Source organism: Pelophylax lessonae (assembly GCF_965119305.1).
Source record: "Pelophylax lessonae genome assembly, chromosome: 4".
NCBI lineage: Eukaryota > Metazoa > Chordata > Amphibia > Anura > Ranidae > Pelophylax > Pelophylax lessonae.
Window position 1 is genome coordinate 663722203 of NC_138771.1, and position 26566 is coordinate 663748768.

General features: G+C 44.4%; 2 protein-coding genes across 2 annotated transcripts in view; both read right to left on the reverse strand.

Annotated features, from left to right (window-relative positions):
* The window catches only part of LOC309553074 (hepatic lectin-like), a gene marked incomplete at both ends in the record, with an annotated part of 448637 nt that overhangs the window by 199963 nt on the left and 222108 nt on the right, over positions 1 to 26566 (reverse strand). The gene's annotated exons all lie outside the window — the stretch shown is intronic.
* LOC309554783 (C-type lectin domain family 10 member A-like) overlaps positions 21769 to 26566 on the reverse strand; it is a gene marked incomplete at both ends in the record, with an annotated part of 197724 nt that continues 192926 nt past the window's right edge. Inside the window, 2 exons of the mRNA XM_082256481.1 lie at positions 21769 to 21922; positions 23083 to 23189. Of these exons, the coding sequence (XP_082112607.1) occupies positions 21769 to 21922; positions 23083 to 23189 (261 nt within the window). The remainder of the gene's footprint in view (positions 21923 to 23082; positions 23190 to 26566) is intronic.

Genomic DNA, 26566 nt, shown 5'->3' on the forward strand with positions numbered 1-26566 from the left:
CTCTCAGAAAGGGGCATATCGCCTAAACGGATTTTAACCCCTTGTCTGCTGAAATGGTCCGTTACAATAAGTAATCACAATAGTAATGTACTAGGATCTAATATCATCCTTTCCAAAAACAGCCATTGATTGACTTTCATTATGGAAATCTGTTGTCCCCCAGTTACAGGATTGCTGGATCAGCACTGGAGGAAATGATGATGTCACACAGATACATCCAGCCTGTGTGTGGAAATCTGTCAGCCGAAGCCACTTCTCTTCCTCGGGTCTGTGGTTAACCATCCTCAGCAGTTGTCTCACAGTTCTGCCAATTTGCCATGATACTTCTATCACCTGCAATTGTGGAAGTTCAGAGATTACTGCAAGAAATAAAAATCTGACAAAAATAACAACATGTGACACTGATATAGAATATGGTCTGTGGCCCCCGTACATGTACAGACACTGTATGGCAGTGCTGCACCACAAGGCTCTGTATTGTTATTGGTACAGATAGTAGTAGTCGGTAACATTCAACTGGACTTCGTCTGTAATGTTGAAGAACTTTCGTAGCTTCTTCAAGTCACTTCTAATGAGTGTCAGGAAGATCCCCCAACATTTCTATCCACACAAGGAAGCACCAACACCTCCATCCAATAACCATGGGAAGGCAGATGTTGAAAACAGAATAGGAGTTGGGAAGCTTGTAATTCCATTCTGGTTGTCTGGAATAGAGATGAGCCAAATGTACCTGGGCTTGGTTCCAGCAGAGAACATGACTAAAGTTCAGGTGTTGAATCCAAAACCCACTGAAGTTAAAATAAGCCAAATGTTAACTCCTTCGCACCAACCCTATGCAAATATGCGGCCTCTCGGCAGGTGGGCCTTAAAGCAGAGCGGCCGTATATTTTTGTACCAGATTGTGAGCAGAGCTGTGCCAAGAGTGCACGCCCTATGCGCTCCCGGCACAGTTACCTGTGACTAACAGAAAGCTTTCCGATCATATGACCACCGTGACAGCCAATAATAGCGGTCACATGATCATAAACATCGCCTCTGGGCATCTGAAACCCCGTAAAGGGCCAGAAGGCACCAGCGCCAAGGGGTCAATAAAAGTTTCTGACCATTTTTCTAGGCTAAGAGGCAAGGGATTGTCAAACAAATGGCAAGCAGGGGCTCTGCAATGCGCTGAGGGACATGTAGCAAAACATAAAAAAAAAAAATTAATTTAACAAGAAGCAGCAATTTTATTAATGCTTACAATGAAACATTAAAAGTGCAATAGTCCTTTAATTAAGGTGGAACTATACTCACCTTGCCTTCAACAGTGCAACATCCTGGAGCTCACCGATGGAGGCTGACTTCTTCGAACTTCCGGCTTCTGGGTATCATGCACCAGCCGCTTTTATTGGCTGGGCCAACATGATGTCACTTCTGTGTATGTGCAGGAGTCCAGTCGGCTTCAGTTTTGCCGAATCTCTACAGTAAGCTGCGCATGCAGGCAAAATGACAGTTCCCAGCTGCATTGTTCTGTTTGTAAACTAAGGCAAAATGACAGTTCCCAGCTGCTTTGCCCTGATTGTAAAAGAGGCATCCAGGGATTCCATTCATCTATACCAGACCCTTATCCTAGAAGATAATGGAGGACCCCCACACAAATAAAGAAAAAAGGGTGTGGGGTTCCCTCCATAATTAATGATAAGCACTTCAGGTCTGGTATAGATTTTAATGAAAACCCTCACACAAAAATACATTTAAAAAAAGCATGAGGTCCCTCCATAAATCTAAAGCAGACCCTTATCTAAGCATGCAACCTGGTGGGCCTGTCTAAAATGTAGCTTTGCTCCTACACAACTTCGGAATAGAAGGCTTTTTTAACTCCGCAATAATGTCGCTCTACAGTAACCCTACCGCTAAAGTATCGGTGTCTGGGGTGCTTTCCAAGACATTTAGTTTGAACAATGGCACCAGGCAAGGCTGTCCTTTATCTCCCATAATCTTCTCTTTGGCCATTGAACCCCTAGCCGAAATTATAAGGTCTCACGAATCAGTGCATGGCATTAGAATTGGCAGGGAGGAACACAAGATAGGACTTTTCGCAGATGACATGATCCTGACATTGACCAAACCGAAACAGGCCATACCAACTATTCAAAACATCTTATCACTATTTGGCACCCTGTCCTTCTACAACGTCAACACTGCTAATTGCTATGCACTCCACACAGGTATACCGGACACCACCCTCAAGGGGCTTAGGGATATATTCCCCTGTTGTTGGAATTCTCCCTCAATCACTTACCTAGGCATTCAGCTGACCCTCCCTACGACTAATCTTTACAAAGCCAACTTCCCTGCTCTCCTGCACCAATTCTCTTTGGACCTTGCCAGGATAAGGAAATTGCAACTTTCTTGGATTGGAAGAGTTGCAGCTTACAAAATGCTCAAAGAATGAGTTCTGGTGCTACTCCAAAGTAGTAATATCCTGAAATATCTTAATACAGAGAGTACACAAATGCATGTAAAACAGAATGTCTATAACAACACTGTTCGCCCAATCCTAAACGCTGGATATCTTGTAGGTGAATAAAAAAAAGTGAATGAATTCATTTTAACACATTGCTTTTACCATTGTAGATCCATTCAATAAATTTTTATTAGACTGTCCATCCAAGTTTCCATTGGGGTCATTTGTCAGCAATATACATATCTGAGCGCCATCCTTCACTTTTTTTTATTAGCTTACAAAATGCAACTTCTACCTAAACTAATGTACCTCTTTAGAGCCCTCCCTATCCCAATACAACGGAAATTCTTTGCAAAGGTAGCCACCATGGTAAACAGATTCATCTGGGTGGGGAGGAAAGCTAGAGTCCCATTGTCTGTCCTCTATAGGAAAAAAGAATATGGAGGCCTAGGCCTTCCAAACGTACAAGCCTATTACAGGGCGACGATGCTTGACCAACTTCGATATTGGTTTTCCAACCAAGAGGATAAAGTGTGGGTGGGTATTGAAAGGGAAATTACCCCAGGCAAGGACTTAGCAGCCCTAACTTTGGCCTCTTGCATTCACCATAATCCCTTAACACCAGACTACCCTACCATACGCGCTTCTTTAGGCATCCACTTATAGATCGAAATTCACGGAGGAAGTTTCCTGTAACATAGCTTTTCCACTTAATGCCTTTGAGTATCTGATAACGGAATTTTCAGTAGAACAATGGTTGAAGTTAGGTGTCAACTTTCTTCACAATGTAGATGACAGGGAAGTCAATAGCTTATTGCTATTCAAAAAACAACAGATAGCCCACTATCAGAGAACAAATCTGGTAGGTACACTACACCAAGAAAACTGTGTGAGGTTATCATGAATAACAACCATTGTCCAGTCAAGGGCATTTCATTTTTTTATGACTACTGCAACTATTACACAACCTCAGCAAAATTAGTTCCAATGGAGACATAGGAAAGGGACTTAAATCAAAAGTTTACCCTTAAACAATGGTATGACTCTTTAGCAGCAGTTAGAAAGGCATCCTCTTGCACTGAGCATTGGGACAATGCCATGAAGCTACTACATCGCTGGTATATGACTCCTGTGAAGCTCCACAAATTTTACCCTCAAACCTCTGAGCTCTGCGGGAGGGGGTGTCATCAGCGGGGAACCTACTCCATATCTTTTGGGGGTGCCCGTTCATAGTGCGACTATGGCAGGACGTAGCTAAGATTATAATTGACCTGTCTAACACAGCTAAACCTATCTCTTCAGCCATGGCGTTATTGAATATGGCAGTGGGGGATTACCCTCCACAAGTGCGGATGGTGGAAATTCATATATTAGCGGCTACCCGTATTGCCATTCCACAACTCTGGAAATCCCCGACAGTACCCACTATAGACTCGATATTGGCCAGAGTCAACACACAGACCCACTACAAGAAATTAATAGCATACAAAGACCACAAAGTAGAACTATACAATAGAAAATGGGACTCTTGGCATTCAGGAAAATTTGCGCCTAATTAATCATTAAATGAGAAGTCTTGGACTCTGCTTATTGTGATTACATTCTCCGGTTCACTGAAATAGTCCTCATATCCACACCGGGGGGAGGCCTCTCCCCGGGACGTTCCTGATATAGGGTAAGGGTTGGCCTCAGATTGTTCCCAGTGAGGAGACCAGCCCTAGTCCCGGCAGGGAACCCTATACTTCAACTAGTCGGGTGAACGGAACTTTCCTGGTTGACAAATACGCAAGTGTATCTTGTACTGATTAGTTATGATCTACTGGATATAAGCTATTTGACCTACTATTGTTAATGTATAACCAACATATTGGCATGTGTATCGTTTTCTGTTGTTTGTTATATTTTTTATTGTGAAAATAAAAATTTGCAATTAAAAAAAATAAAATAAAATGTAGCTTTGCTCCTAAGAATTTCTTTGGGGTGTATTTATTTTTGTAACATGGTCTTGAATTAATTTGTTAGGAAAAATATATTTTTGTGTGTGCAAATTAACAAATCTTGGTTGCAACCAATGGGACACATTTGTGAGAGTATTTTGTAGTACAGCGTCTCATAGAAAATGTTCATTCTGAAAGGAAAGTAAGGCCGGTTCACATATGTGTAAACTGGATGCAGTTTTCACCTAATCCAATCTGCATGACAGGAGAGTGTGACTGCCTCTCAATGAAGCCGGTTCACACATGTCCCAGGGAGGCTGCGGTCTGGTTTACAAAAGGGGACTGTGCATTTAGGGAGCCAGTTCAGGTGCAAATTCAGGCTAAAATTTGGACCTGAATCTCATCTGAACCGGTGAACAGAAACGCACCGGACCCCAGGCTAGAAAAAAAAATGTATATATATATTTTTTTTAATGAGAACTTGATGTTTTTTGATAGAGAAGGGTGACTCCACACTGACCTTCTTGTGAAATTGAACCACAAACCAAAGAGGAACGAAACATGATTGATAGGAAAGTAACATTTTGCACAGAAAAGAAATCAACATGTTCTTGGCACGACAGAATTTCATTATTGGGTCATAAATGAGAGCTGGTGATGTACAGTATTCTGATAGAGGCTTCTGAAGCAGAGAGATTACCCCACACAGACCTTCTCATGAACTTCAACTAAAAACCACAGTGGAATAAAACATGAAAGACAGGAAAGTGACATTTTATACAGAAAAAATCAACATGTTCTTGGCACTGCAGAATTTAAAGCGGAGTTCCGGCCACAAAAAAGTTTTTTCAATAAAAATACCCCCGGGACAGTCAGGGCTAGTACATTCCACAATGGATAGCCTCTGTACTGTCCCGGGTCGCACTTACCTTTTAGAAGAAATACTTACCTTGAAAATGTCTTCTCCAGCGCTGCCATCTCTGATGTGGGCAGCTGAAGCCAGCACGTCCTCTTCTGCGTCCTCGTCCATGTCCTCTTAACACAGAAATGCGCCTGCACCGGCCCCGATCGTCACTTCCGGAACTGACGAACGGGGCCCTTGCAGGCTCATTGATTCCTGGGAGCGATGACGTTCAGCTCCCAGGAATTAGTGCAAAGAGGAAGTGACGGCGCCGGCCGCGGCCGCAGAGGGAGGAAGGGGAAGGAAGGTGAGTATATTTTTCTTCAATAACAAGGTAAGTAAACAAAAAAAATCGTAACTATCCATTTCTTTTTCAGGTGACGAAAAGCAAGCAGATGGCCCAAAATCGACTATGTCGATTTTGTGGCCGGAACTCCGCTTTAATGAATAGGTCAGTCCACCCAAAAGTGGGACTTTATTTATAAGTGGAGTCTGGCTGCCTTCTTTTATGTCTCCCATTCTCCAGCAGTGACATCTCCCGGTCATAATTCTTGACTCCTGACCTGTTTTCAAACACCTTTGTGTGTTCCAGCTCTGCCTGTTACATTCCCCATTGTATGAAATAAATAAAAATCCTGATGATATGGTGGGAACCCCTCATAATGGGCACAGCTGGTGTACAGGTCCAGATACTAAGCACAGGGAAGGTGAAAACACTTCATAGTGGACATAGCAGGTGTACAGACCCAGGATCTCAGCACAGAGATGGCAGGAACACCTCATAATGGACATAGCAGGTGTACATACCCAGGAACTCAGCACATGGATGGTGGGAACCCCTTATAATGGGCACAGCAGGTATACAGACTCGGGAACTCAGCACAGGGTTGGTGGGAAACTGCCATTCCACTCCTTGACAGTGAGGTTGCTGGCTCCTTTACTAGTGTGCTTCCAGAAGCCGGGGGCTAGAGTTGCTTCTCTGCCCCAGGAGGGATGCTGGATCCTTGGAAGGACCCCGGCGGGGGCCCCCTGGATAGGCCTGAGACTAGGCCTCAGTCTATGGAAGACATTGGTTCTGACCCAAGGAGAAATGAATCCCTGTCTGCCTTTAGACGGAGGATTGTGGACAAGCTGACACGGATTGAGAAAGAGGAGGAGAAATTGGCAGCTTTAAAAGCTGAATTTAGTAAGAAGAGACCGGTTCTGAGGCCTGGAAAGCTTTGAAGAAGCAGAAAGAGTTGGTGAGCTATCTGAAGGAAAGCAGCGGAACATTTAAGAAAAAATACAAGAATGAGGAATGTTTCAGCCATATGAGGAGAGGAGCCGTTTCCAGCATGGAGAGTGACCCAGTCAGCAAAGAGATGCAGGTACCGACAGAGTCAGTGGAGGGAGAAAGTGGACCCGGAGGATGAGCCCAGCTCTTCAACACCTCAGACATCTGCTGAGCCTCCAATGGTGGAGGCCTCTGTCTCCCTCCCTCTGCAGCAGTAATGTGGAACATCTGAGCAGGAGGTTGAGGGGGGTACTGGCATGTTGGAGTTCAAAAGTGAGCTGGAGTCCCCTCTGGATGGAAGAAAGTTCCATTTCTCTGCAGATTCCTCAGATGACTCAGATACTGTTCCTCGTCCTGTGAAAGAGAGACCTGTAAAGAGAGGAAGATTCACCATAAAGTCTGCAACAACCAGGAGGAAGTTTGATCCCACCATCAGCCATGACACAGCAGAGGTAACACAGCAAGCAGGTACAGTGTGTGTGCAAGGTGGTGATATGAACTTTAATAGTGACAATGTGCTTGCTGAGGGTTGTAGTGCTATGAGCTGTAAGCCCGCACCCATAGACAATGTGCAGCATGCAGTGCAACCTGATGCACCTGCTAAAAAAACTTCACTTTTAAATGCAATTGGTGGGAAAACTGAAAAAACTGTGAGCCTCGGGTTGAAGAGTCTGCAAAGAGGTGCACCACAGACATTGCAGAGGCTTTGCCTGGCTGTTCCTGAGAATGGTGGAGGAGGATCTGGGAGCAGTAGTGCTATAACTTTTTTGGAGTCTGCAGTAGACAAGACTGTGATTGAACCCAGGAAAGCAGCTGAGTGCTCAGAGCAAGGGGAGGGGGTGGGTCTGCTGCTCCAAAGACTGCAAAGGTTTTAGGCTCCTTGTCAGCAGGTGTAGTTAAGCCTAAAGATAATGCTGCAATTGCTGGTGGTTTGTCTGGGAGGAAAAACTATGCTGTTGCTGCTGTAGGATCTGGGAGGGGGGTGCAATCAGGGAAGGAGCATGGAAATGTTTTATCTTCCTCACTATTTAAAAGGAGGAATGTTGTTCAGCTTTGATGGGTGAGGGTATTCCACCATATAGGAGAGCTGTGGTTGATAAGATTTTGCAGATGGGGTTTAGACCCGAGAATATCTTCGCCCTGATCATGCTGACTGGCTCCTATGGGTACAATTTGTCCTTTATCCATCTGGAGTCTTTGGACATATTTTGGGAAAAATTTGAACATGTGTGTAGGAGCCTGCCGGACTGGAAAGGGCTCATTCCTAAGGTTGTATCACGCCAGCCACTCATTAAAATGGTGACAATTCTTATTCACAATGAATCCATACCATAAGGGGATTTATCTATATGGTTGAGGAGATATGGAGACATCCTGAGCCCCCTACAGAAAATTATGGATGACTGGGGAATATGGACGGGGGGGGGGTGGTCTGTGCAGCTAAAACTAAGAGTCACTGACAATGTTATCCAGCATCTGCCATCCTCAGCTTTCCTGGGGAGGGAAAGGCTGACCATATTCTATCCAGGTCAGCCAAAGCTTTGCAATAGGTGTGGGGATAAAGGGCAATTTGCATTCTAATGCCCAGTAATGAAATGCTCTCTGTGTCAGGGTTTAGGGCATTTGGCAAAGGATTGCAATATTATAAGGTGCAACTTGTGCAATGCGGTGGGGCATCCTTATAGTCAGCGTCCTGAGGCAATGCACAACCAGCCTGAGCTCATGAGAGAGTTCTTCCGCCTGGACATGGATGATGCTCATAGCTCAGCAGCTAGGGTGCCTGCGATCCCCTCTGAGTCTGTGCCAATGCCCAGTGTACCTGTGTCTTCCCAGTCTGTGGTGCCCCAGTCTGTGCCAGTTCCCAGTGTGTCAGTATCTTCCAAGTCTGTGGTGCCCCAGTCTGTGCATTTGCCTAGTGTGTCAGTGTCCTCCCAGTCTGTATGTAAGGTATCAGTTACCGAGAATGTGTCCAATCCTTCTGTGTCTATGTCCTCCAAAATTGCAGAGGCTGCAAGAAGTGCTGATGCAGGGGCATCAAGTGCAGTGCCAGTCCTTCCCCTCTGCATTTCAGGGCTTCAATTGGGGACCGTGGGATGCAGAGGGGTGGGGAGAATTGTGAATAGGCTGGCCTGGTGGCAGATAAGGTAAGGGAGAGTGGGTGTGAAGGGGAGGGTAAGAGTGGGGAAACTGTTATTTCCAGTTTGTCCAAGGATAAATGTGGAATGGTTGGAGGAGAAAAGGAAGAAGGGCAAAAGAAGGAAAAAAAGGTGTTCAGTTACCCAAAGTCCTAAGGTTTTGCCTTTGACAAATAAGTTTGGGGTCCTGTCAGATGATGACGATGAATGGGACTCATTGAGTACAGCATCTTCTATGGATGAAAAGGTCCAGGTTGCACTGAAGCGCACTGGCTCTCCAGGGAGAGCGAGAGTAGTCAGGCTAAGAAATGGCTGCCTCAATTATCCTAATGGCAGTTCCCACTCCGTTAAAAGTGGCAACCATTAATGTTGCCAGCTTAAAATCAGTGAGTGCTCATCATATGGCCTTATTTTTGCTCAACGAGTATTATGCTGATATTTTGTTTTTGCAAGAGACCCATCTGAGTAGTCTGGCTGATATACATCTGGCAAAGAAGGAGTGGAAGCGTGGTCCCTACTTTTGGTCTCTTGCGGCCGAGCCTTACAGCGTGATTGCGGTCCTTTTTTCTGGTATAGTAATGTGCCGACGGGTAATTGAGGTAGAGATTGGGAAATGCATGATTTTGGATGTTTCTGTGAGGGGCTGCACCTGCGCCTGATTAACATCTATGGTCCCCAGACAAAATGGGACAGGAAATGCCTCTTTACAAAGATTTAGGCTTTTCTTTTTACGGCTCAGCAGGTTATCTTTGGAGGTTACTAGAGTTGAGCGGACACCTGGATGTCCGTGTTCAGTGGGTCTGGCCGAACTTGAAAAAAAAGTCTGCGTCCGTGACCCAGACTTTTTCCGAACTAGACCCGGACACCGAACCACATTGAAGTCAATGGGGACCCAAACTTTCAGGCACTAAAATGGCTCTAAAAAAGCAATGGAAAGGGCTAGAGTGCTGCAAATGGCAGCAAAATGTAGTTAAGAGCATGGCAAGTGCTCTGCAAATAAATGTGGATAGGGAAATAACTTAAAACAACAAAAAAAAACAGAAAAATAAAACAATTTTCTTCATCTGTGAAGGACGAGGCCCATATGGAGTAGGAGGGAGGTTGAGGTGGCGGTGGATGTGGCGGTGTAGGTGGAAGCAGTGGTGGAGGGAGACGAGGAAGCCAACACTGCTTTTTTTTTTTGTCATTTTAAACTAGGGTACACCCCAAAAGAGTGAGAAAGATCAAAAATATAACAATGGCTGGGTAAGGCCAGTATCCATCTCTATTCTGCACAAGGTACGAAAAAGTCCTGTGGGATCCATGCCTGGTTCATTTTAATGAATGTGAGCTTGTCCACATTGTCTCTGGAAAGGCGGCTGCGCTTGTCTGTGATAACGCCCTCAGCCGTGCTAAATACACGTTCAGATAATACACTGGCTGCAGGGCACGCCAGCACCTCCAAGGCGTAAAGGGCAAGCTCAGGCCATGTGCCCAATTTGGGGACCCAGAAGTTGAAGGGGGCAGACCCGTCATTCACTACATGTAGGCGTGTGCACACATACTGCTCCACCATGTTGGTGAAATGCTGCCTCCTGCTAAGACGTTCCATATGAGCTGCTGGTGCTGCTGTTTGTTGTGGCGTGCTGACAAAGCTTTTCCACATTTCGGCCATGCTAACCCTGCCTTCTGAGGTGCTGGCGGTGCCATGGTTGCGTTGGCAGCCTCTTCCTCCTCCTCCTCTGCCTTGGCCTTGTGCTTCCACTGTGGCCCCACTGTCAGGTGGGAATGCCAGCAGCATCGCGTCTACCAGCGTGCGCTTGTACTCGCGCATCTTGCGATCACGCTCCAGTGAGTGAATTAAGGACGGTACGTTGTCCTTGTAATGGGGATCCAGCAGCGTGGCCACCCAGTAATCAGCACAAGTTAGAATGTGGGCAACTCGGTGGTCATTGTGGAGACACTGCAGCATGTAATCGCTCATGTGTGCCAGGCTGCCCAGAGCTGGCCTGGGTGCCACACTGCTGTGAACATGGTTCCATCTCCTCCTCCATCTCCTCCTCATCCTCCAGAACTGTGCCCCTGCTGGACAATTGTGTACCTGGCATTTTTGGGTGCAGGAACCCACCCTCGGAGCCACTTGTGAATGACTGCCCTAAAACCCATGGAAATGATCCCTCTTCCTCCTCCTCCTCCTCCTGTGCCACATCCTCTTCCATCATCGCCCGATGCGTTTTTTCAAGGAGGCATAGAAGTGGGATAGTTAAGCTGACAACGGCGTCATCGGCACTGGCCATGTTGGTGGAGTACTCAAAACAGCACAACAAAGCACACAGGTCTCACATGGAGGCCCAGTTATTGGTGGTGAAGTGGTGCTGTTCCGCAGAGCGACTCACGCGTGCGTGCTGCAGCTGAAACTCCACTATGGCCTGCTGCTGCTCGCACAGTCTTTCCAGCATGTGCAAGGTGGAGTTCCCCCTTGTGGGCACATCACATATGAGGCGGTGAGCGGGAAGGCCGAAATGATGCTGCAGGGCTGACAGGCGAGCAGCAGCAGGGTGAGAACGCCGAAAGTGCACACAGACGGCCCACACTTTCTGCAGCAGCTCTGACATATCGGGGTAATTTTGAAGGAACCTCTGCACCACCAAATTCAGCACATGCGCCAGGCAAGGGATGTGCGTCAAACCGGCTAGGCCCAGAGCTGCTATGAGATTTCTCCCGTTATCGCAGACCACCATGCCGGGCTTGAGGCTCGCTGGCACCAACAACTCATCGGTCTGCTGTTCCATGCTCCTTCACAACTTATGCGCGGTATGGGATTTTTCCCCCAAACATGCAAGTTTTAAAACTGCCTGCTGTCGTTTACCCCTGGCTTTGCTGAATTTGGTGGTGAAGGTGTTACGCTGACCGAATGAGGAGGCGGTAGAGGATGAGGAAGCGGAGTAGGAGGCATTAGGAACAGGAGGCAAACTGAAGCGCCCTGCAATCCTTGGTGGTGGAAGGAGATGTGCCAAACAAATTGAAAGGGTGTATCTCACACGTACACATACAGACTATGCCGCAATTTAATTTTTTTCACCTGCGGTGTATATTGAATAGCGGAATAGAACAAAAGTATATAAAAGGGTGTATCTCACAGGTGCAGACTAGGCCGCAATTGATTTATTTTCACCCGCATGGGTGTATATTGAATAGCGGAATAGAACAATAGTATCCAAAAGGGTGCATCTCACACGTACAGACTATGCCGCAATTTCATTTTTGTCACCCGCATGGGTGTATATTGAATAGCGGAATAGAAAAATAGAATCCAAAAGGGTGCATCTCACATGTAAAGACTATGCCGCAATTTAATTTTTGTCACCTTCATGGGTGTATATTGAATAGCGGAATAGAACAAAAGTATATAAAAGGGTGTATCTCACACGTACAGACTAGGCCGCAATTGATTTATTTTCACCCGCATGGGTGTATATTGAATAGCGGAATAGAACAATAGTATCCAAAATGGTGCATCTCACATGTACAGACTATGCCACAATTAAATTTTTTTTACCCCAAAAGGGTGTATATTGAATAGCGAAATAGAAAAGAGTATATAAAACGGTGTATCTCACACGTACAAACACAGACTAGGCCCCGATTACAATTTTTTGTACCCTAAAGGGAGGATGAGGATGAGGAAGAGGAGTAAAAGTAGGAGGAGTTCGGAACAGGAGGCAAACTGAAGCGCCCTGCAATCCTCGGCGGTGGAAGGAGATGCGCCAAACAAATTTAAAAGGTGTATCTCAGAAGTACCGATACAGAATATGCCGCAATTTAATTTTTCACCCCAAAAGGGTGTATATTGAATAGCGGAATAGTAAAAAGTATATAAAACGGTGTATCTCACATGTACAAACACAGACTAGGCCCCGATTACAATTTTTTTGTACCCTAAAGGGAGGATGAGGAGTAGGAGGACTTCGGAACAGGAGGCAAACTGAAGCGCCCTGCAATCCGCGGCGGTGGAAGGAGATGCACCAAACAAATTTAAAAGGTGTATCTCACACGTACCGATACAGACTATGCCGCAATTTAATTTTTTTTCACCCCAAAAGGGTGTATATTGAATAGCGGAATAGAAAAAAGTAAATAAAATGGTGTATCTCACACGTACAAACACAGGCCCCGATTACAATTTTTTGTCCCCTAAAGGGAGGATGAGGATGAGCATAAGGAAGAGGAGTAAAAGTAGGAGGAGTTCGGAAAAGGAGGCAAACTGAAGCGCCCTGCAATCCTCGGCGGTGGAAGGAGATGCGCCAAACAAATTTAAAAGGTGTATCTCACATGTACCGATACAGACTATGCCGCAATATAATTTTTTTTACCCCCCAAAAGGGTGTATATTGAATAGCGGAATAGAAAAAAAGTATATAAAACGGTGTATCTCACACGTACAAACACAGACTAGGTCCCGATTACAATTTTTTGTACCCTAAAGGGAGGATGAGGAAGAGGAGTAGGAGGAGTTCGGAACAGGAGGAAAACTGAAGCGCCCTGCAATCCTCGGCGGTGGAAGGAGATGCGCCAAACAAATTTAAAAGGTGTATCTCACACGTACCGATACAGACTATGCCGCAATTTCATTTTTTTCACCCCAAAAGGGTGTACAGTAAACCCCCCTCCATTGCGGGGGTTACGTTCCGGACCCAGCCGCGAAAAGTGAAATTCCGCGAAATAGAAAAACCCTATTAAAATGCATTGTAGGCATGATTTTTTTACTGTCCCTGTACGTGTAGAAGCATTTTAAGGTCTTTAAACACACTTTTAAAACAATAGAAACTCATTTAAACACATAAAAGATACTTAGAGACAAAGCAAGAGCTATGAAAAACACAAAAATCTTTCATTTTTAATGATTTATATAGTAAAATAACATTACAAAAAAAAACCGCGAATTACCGGGACCGCAAAAACTGAACCGCGATGTAGCGGGGGATTACTGTATATTGAATAGCAGAATAGAAAAAAGTATATAAAATGGTGTATCTCACACGTACAAACACAGACCAGGCCCCGATTACAATTTTTTGTACCCTAAAGAGGGGATGAGGATGAGGAGTAGGAGGACTTCGGAACAGGAGGCAAACTGAAGCGCCCTGCAATCCGCGGCGGTGGAAGGAGATACACCAAACAAATTTAAAAGGTGTATCTCACACGTACCGATACAGACTATGCCACAATTTAATTTTTTTCACCCCAAAAGGGTGTATATTGAATAGGGAATAGAAAAAAGTATATAAAATGGTGTATCTCACACGTACAAACACAGACTAGGCCCCGATTACAATTTTTTGTACCCTAAAGGGAGGATGAGGATGAGGAAGAGGAGTAAAAGTAGGAGGAGTTCAGAAAAGGAGGCAAACTGAAGCGACCTGCAATCCTCGGCGGTGGAAGGAGATGCGCCAAACAAATTTAAAAGGTGTATCTCACACGTACCGATACAGACTATGCTGCAATTTCATTTTTTTCACCCAAAAGGGTGTATATTGAATAGCGGAATAGAAAAAAGTATATAAAACGGTGTATCTCACATGTACAAACACAGACTAGGCCCCGATTACAATTTTTTGTACCCTAAAGGGAGGATGAGGAAGAGGAGTAGGAGGAGTTCGGAACAGGAGGCAAACTGAAGCGCCCTGCAATCCTCAGCGGTGGAAGGAGATGCACCAAACAAATTTAAAAGGTGTATCTCACATGTACCGATACAGACTATGCTGCAATTTAATTTTTTTCACCCCAAAAGGGTGTAAATTGAATAGCGGAATAGAAAGGTCAGCAGCAGGCTATGAAGGAAAAAAAAAATTTCCCCTTTAAATTTGTAATTTTTAACCACTTTACCACCGGAGGATTTGCTGTCTTACGTCCAGGCCACTTTTTGCGATTCGGCACTGCGCGACTTTAACTGACAATCGCGCAGGCGTGCGACGCTGTGCCCAAACAAAATTTACGTCCTTTTTTTCCCACAAACAGAGCTTTCTTTTGGTGGTATTTGATCAACTGTGCGATTTTTACTTTTTGCGCTATAAACAAAAAAAGAGCATTTATTTTGAAAAAAATAACAATATTTTTAACATTTTTTTTAATGAAATTCCCCCCAAAAAATGTAAAAATCAAAATTTTTTTACATTTTTGGCCAATTTGTTTTCTGCTACCTATGTTTGGTAAAAAAAAATCACAATAAGCGTATTTTGATTAGTTTGCGCAAAAGTTATTGCGTTTACTAACTAAGGGAAAGATTTCTGTCATTTTTGGTGTTTTTTTATTTTAACGAGTAATGGCGGAGATATTCGATTTTTTTTGCGGGACTGCGACATTGCGGGGAACAGATCGGACCCTTGACTGAAATTTTTGACACTTTTAGGGGTATCAGTGACATTTCTACAGTAATCAGTGCTGTAAATATGCACTGTTACTGTAAAAAATTACACTGGCAGGGAAGGGGTTAATTTTATTGGCGAGGGAGGGGTTAATGTATGCCTGGTGCTTACTAACGTATGTGGGGGAGGTGACTGAGTGACACAGGGACAGATGGCATGTTCAGATATGCTGAACTCTGCAATCTGTCACTGTTTGTCACTTAGGAGATCCGCCCGCTCTGTTTACACAAGCGGGCGGATCTCCAAACTCGATTCCCCGCCTACAGGGGGAGGAGTCCAGTGACGTAGGTCTACTTCGCTGGACGGAATCAAGCCACTTTGCAGCAGGACAGTCTCAGTGACTGGTCGGCAAGTGGTTAAATAGCAGTTTATAGCTGAACGCTGCACACAACAGACTAATAAAAATATTTTTTCTCCCTCCTCCTCCTCCTCCTCCTCAGTGGGCTCAAGTGAGGGCAAAAAGATCCTTCACTGCACCACCCCACACACAGCAAAATCGATGTAGATCGCTAACGGACGATTGTTCTGTCCTGTGTCTCCTAATCTCTCCCTGCCTACTATCTCCAGCCTGTCCCTAAAATGCTTTTCTATCTTTCCCTGCCTACACTCCGACCTGTCCCTACATTCTTTTCAGCCACAATGTTTTTTTTTCCTGTCTCTCTCTGTCCCTAATCAGCAGCAGCCAGCACCGTTATGTAGTGTAAAGGAATAACCAGCGCTAAAACCTCTATAAAATTGGACCCTTGAGAAAGTGACTTGATTGGTTACGCAACGCGTCGGGACGCCGTGGTGACGTCACTTCCTGGTCTATGGCCGAGACCGGAAGTTGGGGAGAGTACACAGGAACCGCATCGGTGGCAGGGCTTTTGATTATATGCGCACACTGATCTGCTTAAATGTGAGTTTGTCATTTATATTTTATCTGGAAATAAACCTCGTTTTAAACGTTATTACGCTATGGGACCCTCTTTCCATCTCTTCCCCTAAATTATCGAGTGTCTGGGCAATATACTTAAGAATACCACAGACCAGCTCATAGGACCAGGACCCTAATTCCCATATCGCCTGTGGAGATTTCATTTATACCTGGGAGATTGTTTTTGCCCTTAAAGGTCTACAGGTTGACGAGAAACACCTGATACGCCTATATGTAAGAGAAGTAAGGTGAGCGGCCATTGCACCTATTTCCAGGATTCGTTTGCTCACTCACCTTTGGGCACTGGGATCACTAATTATCGGTGGGTGTTAGTTGCACTTCTGAACTTATTTTATAATATTTTTGGAGATATATACACTGGACTCTCTACACTTGATTATTATGACCACGTTTTTTTAATTGTACATGCTTCACATTTTTTCCACGTTTGGAATTTTATGACTTGGCTCTTGTGTTTTTCTATTTTATTGTTTTTCACAGGGGTTCACCCATTTTAGGGCATTGTGCACCCTGAAATTTCAGAATTATTATCTGATTTCACTTATTGATTTGTATCACTGCTTTTTTAAAAAACTGCACTACTATTGTCACTGAACTTTCTGAGTTTGCTCTTTTTAGGGCACATCTCTTTCATGTCCACATTCCTTTCTGAGCTTGTGACCAGTTCCTCTGCTCATAGTAGCTGTGCAACTCGCTCCTTTTAGGTCACGAGGCGTTTTTTAACTTTTCTCACAGCTACCAGCAATCCGCATTTCCTATAGCACTTTATTGGTTCATTTGATATTAATTGGTACAGTCCGAGCTTTTGGCCAGTTCTGGGTCCATGGAACTTGTGCAATTGCTCATGATCTGCACATAATTTGTTTTATTTTCTCCCACTATTCCTTTTGGAGCACTGATCACTTTGATATTGAGTCTATTGAACCACGTTTTTTATTCACCTAGCACCTTGATATTTACATAGAATTTCTACACGGGACACTTTATACCCCTCATCCATATTGATTGACATATTTATTATAGTGGTTTTAAGATTTGACTGATGCATTTATATAATTACTGGATACAGTGACGTATGGTTCACCAATTTTATAGAGGTTTTAGCGCTGGTTATTCCTTTACACTTTTATCTGACCGTATGTGGTGACACTACAGAACTGGCTGCAGGGCCTCTGGTGCTCCATTTGTCCATCTTTCTTACCTATTTTCTCTTTTGGTAGCGCATAGATTTTATCTTTTATTATCCAGCACCGTTATGTGTGCTCTCTCCCTACACTAGAACAGACTGACGCACACCACGCTCTGTCTCTAGCTTATAAAGACCTGGGTCACATGCTTCAGCTGGCCAATCACAGCCATGCCATTAGTAGGCATGGCTGTGATGGCTTCTATGGCACACCAGTTAAACGCTTGTTGATTGGCTGTTGAAACCGCGCCATTAAAACCACGCCATTTCATACAAAACAGGAAATAAAATTACCGAACACGGATTTTAACCACTTAAGCCCCGGAGGATTTGGCTGCTAAAGGACCAGGGGTTTTTTTGCGATTTTTTACTGCGTGACTTTAACGGACAATTGCGCGGTCGTGCGACGCTGTACCTAAACGAATTTGACGTCCTTTTTTTCCCACAAACAGAGCTTTCTTTTGGTGGTATTTGATCACCTGTGCGATTTTTTGATCACGCGCTATAAACAAAAAAAGAGCGTAAATTTTGCAAAAATAACAATATTTTTCACATTTTTTTATATGAAATTCCCCAAAAAAAAAAGTAAAAATCAAAATTTTTTAACATTTTTCGGCCAATTTGTTTTATGCTACCTATGTTTGGTAAAAAAAATCGCAAAAAGCGTATTTTGATTGGTTTGCGCAAAAGTTATCGCGTTTACTAACAAAGAGAAAGATTTTTGTCATTTTTGGTGTTTTTTTTTTAACGCGTAATGGCGGCGATCTGCGATTTTTTTTTCGGTACTGCGACATTGCGGCGGACAGATCGGACCCTTGACTGACATTTTTGACACTTTTGGGGTTACCAGTGACATTACTGCAGTAATCAGTGCTATACATATGCACTGTTACTGCAAAAATGACACTGGCAGGGAAGGGGTTAACTTTATTGGGAAGGGAGGGGTTAAGTGTGTCCTAGGGGCGTGCTTTCTACTGTGTAGGGACATTGCTATTGGTGTAAAAGCAAAGATCAACCGTTCTACATAGTAGAACGGTCAGATCTTTACTTTTACACAGGGAGAACTGACAGGCAGCTTGTTTACACAAGCTGCTCTGTCTTTCTCCCTTCACAGGAGCGATCGTAGTGTGGCCGGCGGACATCGAGTCCGCCGGTCACACGCACTGACTTGCCTGTGAACGAGCCGCGGCGGGCGCGCGCCTCGGCGGGCGCGCGCCCGCTCGCTATAGGCTCGCAAGTCAGTGACAGGCGAGTGACGTACCGATACGTCACTCTGCCTGGCCGGGGCTGACCGCCGCAGTATATAGTCGTGCGGCGGTCGGCAACCGGTTAAACCCAAATATACAGTAAAGTTTTTGGGTCCGTGTCCGGGTAACAAAAATCCAATTATCCGGTACGGACCCGAATAATACAGTCCGTGTTTGCTCAACCCTAGTGAAGGATAACATTGTTTGATTACCGGATTGAAAAAAAATTGGGTTACAAGGTGTGCAGCCTTTGTAAGGAATCAGGTGTACATGTTGGAAGGTTAATTTCAATCTGGGTATTCAGACTATTCCCATAGTTAGGTTAAAAAGAGGCTTAATGGAGACTGCAGGAGCTGGGGGCGTGGCACTGGGTGCTTTAAACACTATCGACCGAAAGGTACTCAGGAACACATTGGGGAGTCTGGAGCTACATGTTGGTGAAGGGGTTAGGAAATCCCACTTACTCTGTCCAGCACCCAGGTACAATGAGAGGTGTCCCAGGACCCAGGAGAAGTGATTGCCTTGTTCTCAGTGGGGCAATTTCCACAGACAGTCAGATGGGGGTAATATCCAAGTTTACTATGAGTCATATGGATTGGTGGATGACTCAGTTCCATGGCTGTCAAAACCAGATTTGCACTGGTCTCATGCCCGATTGCAGGGACTGAACATCGTGCGTATACCTTGGTCAATTTGGGTACACTCCACAGTCCATTATGTTCTGATGGGTTATGAGTCCGGACAACCTCAGATGATTGATGCTGATGGGCGCTAGAGAAAGGAAAGTGTTGTGTTATGTCAAAGGAAACAGGACAGAATCATGAGTCAGCAATGCTGGAAAAGGAAGGGGTCATGTATAATGGATGCCGAGGTATTGTCCCAACCTGTCCTAGACAAAGTTAAAAATACTTGAGACCAGGACACTGGTGCTGCTATTAAATGTCTAGTGATGCACTGTGTTCAGCATAAGGTTAAATGGTACTCTTTAATCTATTGCACATCTTCTCTTGTCCTTGGCATGGATATAGCAGGAACACCGGGACGTACCCCTATTACCCCAGAGAAAAGGCTTTATATCAAACATGACACCACTTTAGACCTACAGAAACTTCCTTTGGGATTTGGGACGGAGTTAAAAGTTTGGTAGTTAGACCTTGGGTAACAGGATTTAGATAGTGCCAACAGCTTCTGCCATGCGTTAATAGAAGGGCCGTACTTAAGGGGTTTATAATCCAGGGGGGGGGGGGTTGTACAAAAGATAATAGCTGCAGGGGGAAATGATCAGATGGAGTTGGCTAAGGTAAAGTTCTACTTGGAGGCAGAGTGGGCTTCCCTGAATAAATTAGTTTTCAGGGATCACCTAGTGGTGGACAGGCTAGGAGCTGGCTGGACATACTGGAGTATGGAGTTCCATAGATTCTGGAGCAGTCCTGATAGTGAGCCTAGGAGGAGGTAACATGGGAGCTGGAGATCAGGATGCCTTAAGAGGGGCGGAGTGAATGATTTGAGTGATATCTTGAGATCAAAATAGATTAATCCAACTATCCCACGCATTAGATGGAGATGCTAAGGTTTCCTGGTGGGAAAGTTTATTAGAGTACAGTCCTAAAGCCACAGCTTTCCTAAATATTTTACTCCACCCTGTTAGTGTCCTCATCTGTGTATCCCTGTTGCTTTTCCTAAAGCAATTACTATTGTGCATTACTATCAGGAAAATGAACGTTAAAGCTATGAGAATGTGTACCCCAACAAGGTATCTCCTCTTGAGGAACAAAGAGGCCACTAACTCAGAAACTAATCTCTGAAGAAGCCTGATCCATTCCAGACAAGTACAAAGAATTTACAGAATTAAGAGAGGATCCTAGAACAACATACTGTATTTTTTTTACTGTTTCTACTGTTAGGGAAAAGCCTCTAAATTGGAGTCAGAAAATGCAGTCAGGTTTACCTAAATTAAAAAAAAAAAAAAAAATTGATCAACTTTTTTACTCTCTCTTTTTTTTATTTTTGTACAATCTCATTGCACTTTGTATAATTTTGCACAGGCATTTTCAGTACATGGAACACTTTGTCATTCAGTATTTTTTAGAGGTGGGTTACCATTTTTTTTTACAAATAATGTATTTACATATATTACACACAGATACATGTAATTAATACACTTTTTTTCACCACCGATGGCATATATAATTCTGAGCACTTTTTTAAAGCATCATATTGACGTGGAGATGTGGGGATAATTTGGGGGTTTTGTGCTGAATAACACTATTTTACATACTCTGATGCAGATTATCTGCAATTAATCAGCTGAACATCCTCATCCCTTTAACAATTGGCCTTGGGGCCCTTGGCGCTTGATTATCTTTTTCTATCCATATAATTTTTTTGTTATGAATTGTGACCTTCTGGGCTGTTGTGGGTGGGTACAAAATTATAAGTTCAAGGATGAACTTCAGGGGGAAATGTAATGGAAATGTTGAAGTCTCTAATATTTTTAACCTGAAATGAACATTATTTTGAACTTTTTTTGACCCTAAAGTTTCAGGACAGCTGACATCATAAGCATAAGCATTGTAGCTAGAGGCAATATCTGAGAAGGTCTGTTATCTAGAGTTGGTTATCTGGGAAGGCTGGTTTTTCTTGGTATAAAGATGGTATCCATAAACAATGCAGGAGGGACACAATGCAGGAGGGAATCACCTGGAGGGGGGGGGGGGGGGGCTGTGAGGATGACCCAAAAACCTGATCAACATATTATGTGTGTGTTTTCATTCTTTATTTTAACTAAAGGGGGTTGGGTAGAGAGGGTATATAAAAAACAGACAGAGCTCTAAAAAATTCTCTCTTTGAGCCGAGAGCTCTCTTTGAGCACAGACCTCAGGACCATCAGGAGGTCGACGTAATGTATCACTTTTATTTTTTCTTGTTTCTCCCTTCTGTAACTTTTTCCAAATTGTAATTTGTCCTATTATACTGATAGCATTTGTATTTCCATTGTAACATCATTTAGTTTTATTGTATTACTCACTTACTTTTCGGTTCTATTTATTTAATGTTATTTGTGACTAGCTTCTCTTCTGTAATAAATTTGCTCTTTTATTTAGCACAGTGGTTATTCATTATTAATATTATTTTACTGCAAGATATACAACAAAGTTGATATTAACATAGAAAAGGGTGTTGATCACTTATTATATTTATAATCGCAGTAAGGATCAAAGGAAAAAGGGTGGTAGGAAAAAATAGCCAAAACAAGAGGCAGACAGAGATATCAGGTGTCCTCTGATGTCCATCAGTCCAGATCAGAAGATGATCTCCTTCTCACAGACATACCAGAAGTTCGGGGAACAGCGACCATCATTCCACTCTTTAGTTTGTGGCCTTAACACAGCACAGTCTTCCCCTCCTCCATAACCATGACCTTTAAAATCATCCGGCTGACCCTTCTCCCAGAACCTGAAGGACAGAAGAGACAATAGTGATTAGACCAAGGCAGGAACTGAGAAGAACGGGACAACAGAAATGCTTTAAAATTCGATTTTCAAATTGTGAAGCCAACAACTGTGATGGGATGAAAGAGAGCTGACCACACACTACAATTTAATGGTACAATCTACTGAGGTTAGATCAGTTGCAGCCAATCCGATACATACATAGCCCCTATTAACTATGTGATGAGTTCTTTTTCCCACCTATTTCCCTAACTGAATATGTGAGGATTTCTGTCCTCCAGGTCCTTCTCCATGTGAGAAGTTCTTCCCCTTCACTCCTTAACTGATTTGCCTATGTGATTCGTTTTCCCCCTCATCTCTTTCCCTAATTGGCTATGTGAGGAGTAGGGATGAGTCAATGATGTGACCTGGACCTAGGCTGTTAGAGTATTTTGAAGAATGCCCAAACGTTTGCAGGTTTGGCCCCCTGTTCGGTGGGAGGTGAGCATCATCTATAGAAGTGGTATTTTTACCACTTCTATATATAACAGTTTCCTGCTGTCAATGGTTCCTGAAAAAATAGCAAGTGCTGGCAGTTGATGTGTCCCTATCAACCACCTCTGGCACATTACTTACATGGGCAGGAATCCCTGGGTTTGTAAGCAAAGGGACAGGGATAGCAGCAACATCCCTGCCCAAATATGGTCACTGCCCATGTTTTGTCAGTGATGTTATTACTTCCCCCCCCTCCTCCTATATAGCTGATGATTGCTTGGGGAGCTGAAAATTGGTGAGCAGTACCATCAGGAATGGCCATGTGCACTGGGTCAAGCTTTTAATTCTGGCAATTTGGCAGGTTTTGGGCATCATGATTGATGATGGATTTACAATGATGGAACCTTGTTTTTTATTATTATTTTTTTTGGGGGGGACTTGTGGGTGTCTTTAATGGTGGCCTCCAGACTCTGATAAGCCCCCCCCACCCACACTAACTCATAGATCATGCATACAATAAGGCTTTATATATGAAAAAGTGTTGTAAAATGCTAGGAGGAGTGAATTTAGGTCTCAACAATACACTTCAGCTCAAGGATTCACCGATGTGCCACCTTTTCAGTTCATTTTGCCAGATCTTAAATTTAGGAATATGTGAGAAGGATTCTGATATTTGAGTAGGTTTCTTACTTTGGGGTGATATCATAAGGAGTTCCATCCACCCATTTCCAGGTTCCATCTAAATCCGTTAGACCGAGCCACACAAATTTGTCTTTTGAAATCCCACGCAGAAAATTCTTAAGAAAGACAAAAGATAGAAGTTGAATGAAGATTAAATATTTTGCATACACACTTTTCAGCCAATTTGGTCACATGACAGTTTATCTACCAGTATATTTTTGGATTGGATAGGAAACAGGGGCACCAGAAGAAAACCCACTCGAAAAAAAATTCTGCTGCCCGGTTGCCGTTGGCTTGTTTTGGCTACAGCTTTAATACCTTCATCTGGGAGGTCCTGTGCTCCATGTGTGTGACAACATTCTGCACAAATACCAGTCCAGCATCCACAACATCTCAGTGGTATCCAGACCTTCATCTGACCATCCACAGTGTCCATAACTACCACACATCGTGTGATTGGCCAAAGCATGCACCCTGACCTCCATGCTTTGGCCAATCAAATGACCTCTGCCATGATTGGACAAAGGCAGGCTTGCAGGCTGCCTTTAGCCAATCATGGCTCAGGGGCTAAGTACACGCCCCACACTATATAAAGGCTCGCGCAGCCGCATTGTGTATTGATTACATCATATCAGGTCATTGAGTATCTTATCGGTCACTTGTGTATACCCTATATAGATCTGATCTCTATCTATATATAGGGCTATTGATTAGATCATATCAGGTCATTGAGTATCTATCGGTCACTTGTGTATTCCCTATATTGATCTCTATCCACATCATGTCTGAAAGGCCGACAAGGAGAGGCAGACGCTCACAGGCCAAGAAAAGAGTGCAAGCAGCCTCTGTGTCCACAGTGAAAAGTGGTGGTCACAGTCGACATAGTGCATCCTCTGCAGACGGGGCACGTCTGTCCTTTATTTCTGGTGCTGCCCGTCTTATTCAGCCACAACATGTGGAAGAGTCGATGGAGTGGATAAATAAGCCGTCCTCATCCTCCTCGTCCTCTGACACCCGCGCTCACAGTTGTTTGCTTTCCACTACAGCTGCCAAAGTGGCCCGTTCCACAGGCTCCTTCTCCACAGCTACTCCTTCTGTCGCCCCACCATCATGCATGCAGGAGTCACCTGAACTATTCAATCATAGTGTCAGTGACATGCTGCTGGAGGATGCGCAGCAATTTGAAAGCTGGGATGTTGGTTCCCAGGTTGATGAAGGGAATAATGTGAGCCTAGGGAGAGGGGGTGACAATGACGGACAGGAAACTAGCAGTCATGTTCCTACAGCTGCAGCATACTGCCAAGTTTGCTCCAGTGATGAGGAGGGAGGAGATGATGTGGTCACTGACTGTACCTGGGTGCCTGACAGGATAGAGGAGGAAAGTGAGGGGGAGGAGGAACAACTCCAACGAGGCAGGATGCGCTCCAGGGGCCGCCATAGGAGAGCCCATTTATTGCATCACAGCACAGAGCTCCACAGGTGCAGGGTGCTGCAAACTCCCCGCTGACTCCCAAAGGTTCATTATTGTGGGCTTTTTTACATGTGCAGCAGACCACAGCGTTGCTGTTTGCAACATCTGTCTGAAGCGGATCAAGCGTGGCCAGAACACCAGCTGCTTGGGCACCACATGCTTGACAAGGCAAATGACGACCTGCCATGCAGTCCGTTGGCAACAGCACCCGAAGAAGACAAAAGATCAAAACAAGCATACTGCACCTTGCTCCTCATATGGGATATCAAACCCTATACCTCAAATACCTGCATTGAGAGGGATGATGGTATAGCAATGAGTGCCACTGAGACTTACAACCAATCTGCTAGCAGTACACCACCACTTTACTTGAGCAGCAGGCACATTTCACTACCCCAGTTGCTGAACTGTAGAAAGAAATACTGTCCCAGCTTTCCACATGCTCAGCATCTTAATGCTAGCTTGGCCAAATTGCTAGCATTACATTTGCTGCCTTTTCATCTGGTAGACTCTGCTCCCTTTAATGAATTTGTGGAATGTGCTGTACCACAGTGGCAGGTACTAAAAAGGCATTTATTTTGCGTAAGGCCATTCCGGCTCTACCGTCATGTGGAAGTTAGTGTTTTGGCCTCGTTGGACAGAGCGGTCAGCAGAAAGGTGCACATTACTGCTGACTCTTGGTCCTGAAGGCATGGACAGGGGAGTTACCTTTTTTTCATGGCGCACTGGGTAACTCTGCTGGCAGCTGGGAAGGATGCAAGACAGGGTTCAGTGTTGCAGCTTGTTTTGCCACCACCCCTTCAAAAAGCTGGTGCTGGTTCTGCCACATCTGGCTACTTCACCACCTCCTCCTCCTCCTCTTCTTCTTCCTCCATGTCCTCTTCTTCTTCCTCCATGTCCTCTTCTACTCAATTGTCCTTGGAAGCAGCAGTGCTCCCTAAGCGTTCAAGGGCCTATGCAAGCAGTCAGGCTAAAAGATGCCACGCCGTGCTTAGGTTGGTCTGTCTAGGGGATAGGAGTCACACAGGGGCAGAGATTCTGTCAGCTCTGCAGGGGCAGGCTCAAAGATAGTTGATGTCATGACAGCTTGAGCCAGAAATGGTTGTATGCGACAATGGCACCAACCTTCTCTTTGCCCTCCATCAGGGACACTTGACACATGTTTCATGCTTGGCACTAGGGATGATCGAATGGTTCAGGGCGGCCATCGGTTCGACCCGAACATTGACTGTTCGAGGTTCGGCCGGATTCCGAACTTTTTGCTGAAAAAGTTCGGAATTCGGCAACCAGAACCGACCAAAATGCAATGGGACAGGAAATGGGCTTTAAAAGCCAGTGATTGGACCAGAACCATCAGTAAAAGCCAATTGAGGGGGCAGGAGAATGCTAGGAATGTGATTGGAGTGACTAGGGGGTCCAGAGGCCAGTCATTAGTTAATACGCCCCCCAGTATATAAGATAGCCCCGCCAAATTCCTAGCATTGTAATACAGGGACGTGGAAGAGAGTGGAAGCAGTTCTGTTACTTCTGCTTCAAAGTGTCATTTAGCAATTATTAGTGTGAGGAAAGGGATCTAGTGTAGTTAGGGTACTATTTTCCACTATACTTAGATTTAATAATCTAGTTTCTGTAGGGAAAATGTTAAGTGTAAGGGGACCGTAGTGTAGTGTAGGATTAACTGACTCTGACTGCTATGGCAGGGTGACAAAACCCTTCCATGGCAGGGTGACCGCTATAGAGAAAAGATTGTTTCTCTTAGGTCACTTACATAACAGCGATATGGCTTCGCCCCTGTAACCCTGCTTTTTGCTGCAGGCGTTTATAGGGCTTTTTTGAGGACATGTTTGGAGTCAGGCATGACATCTGAACTTCTGTGTAGGGGTATATATACACACAGACATGTATGTATATATACACATACACATATATAGGTGTGAAAGTAGCAGAACACTATGCTTGCGCTAATGAAATAATTAACAGGCATATGTCTCCGCTCCTATCACACCTATATGTGTGTATGTG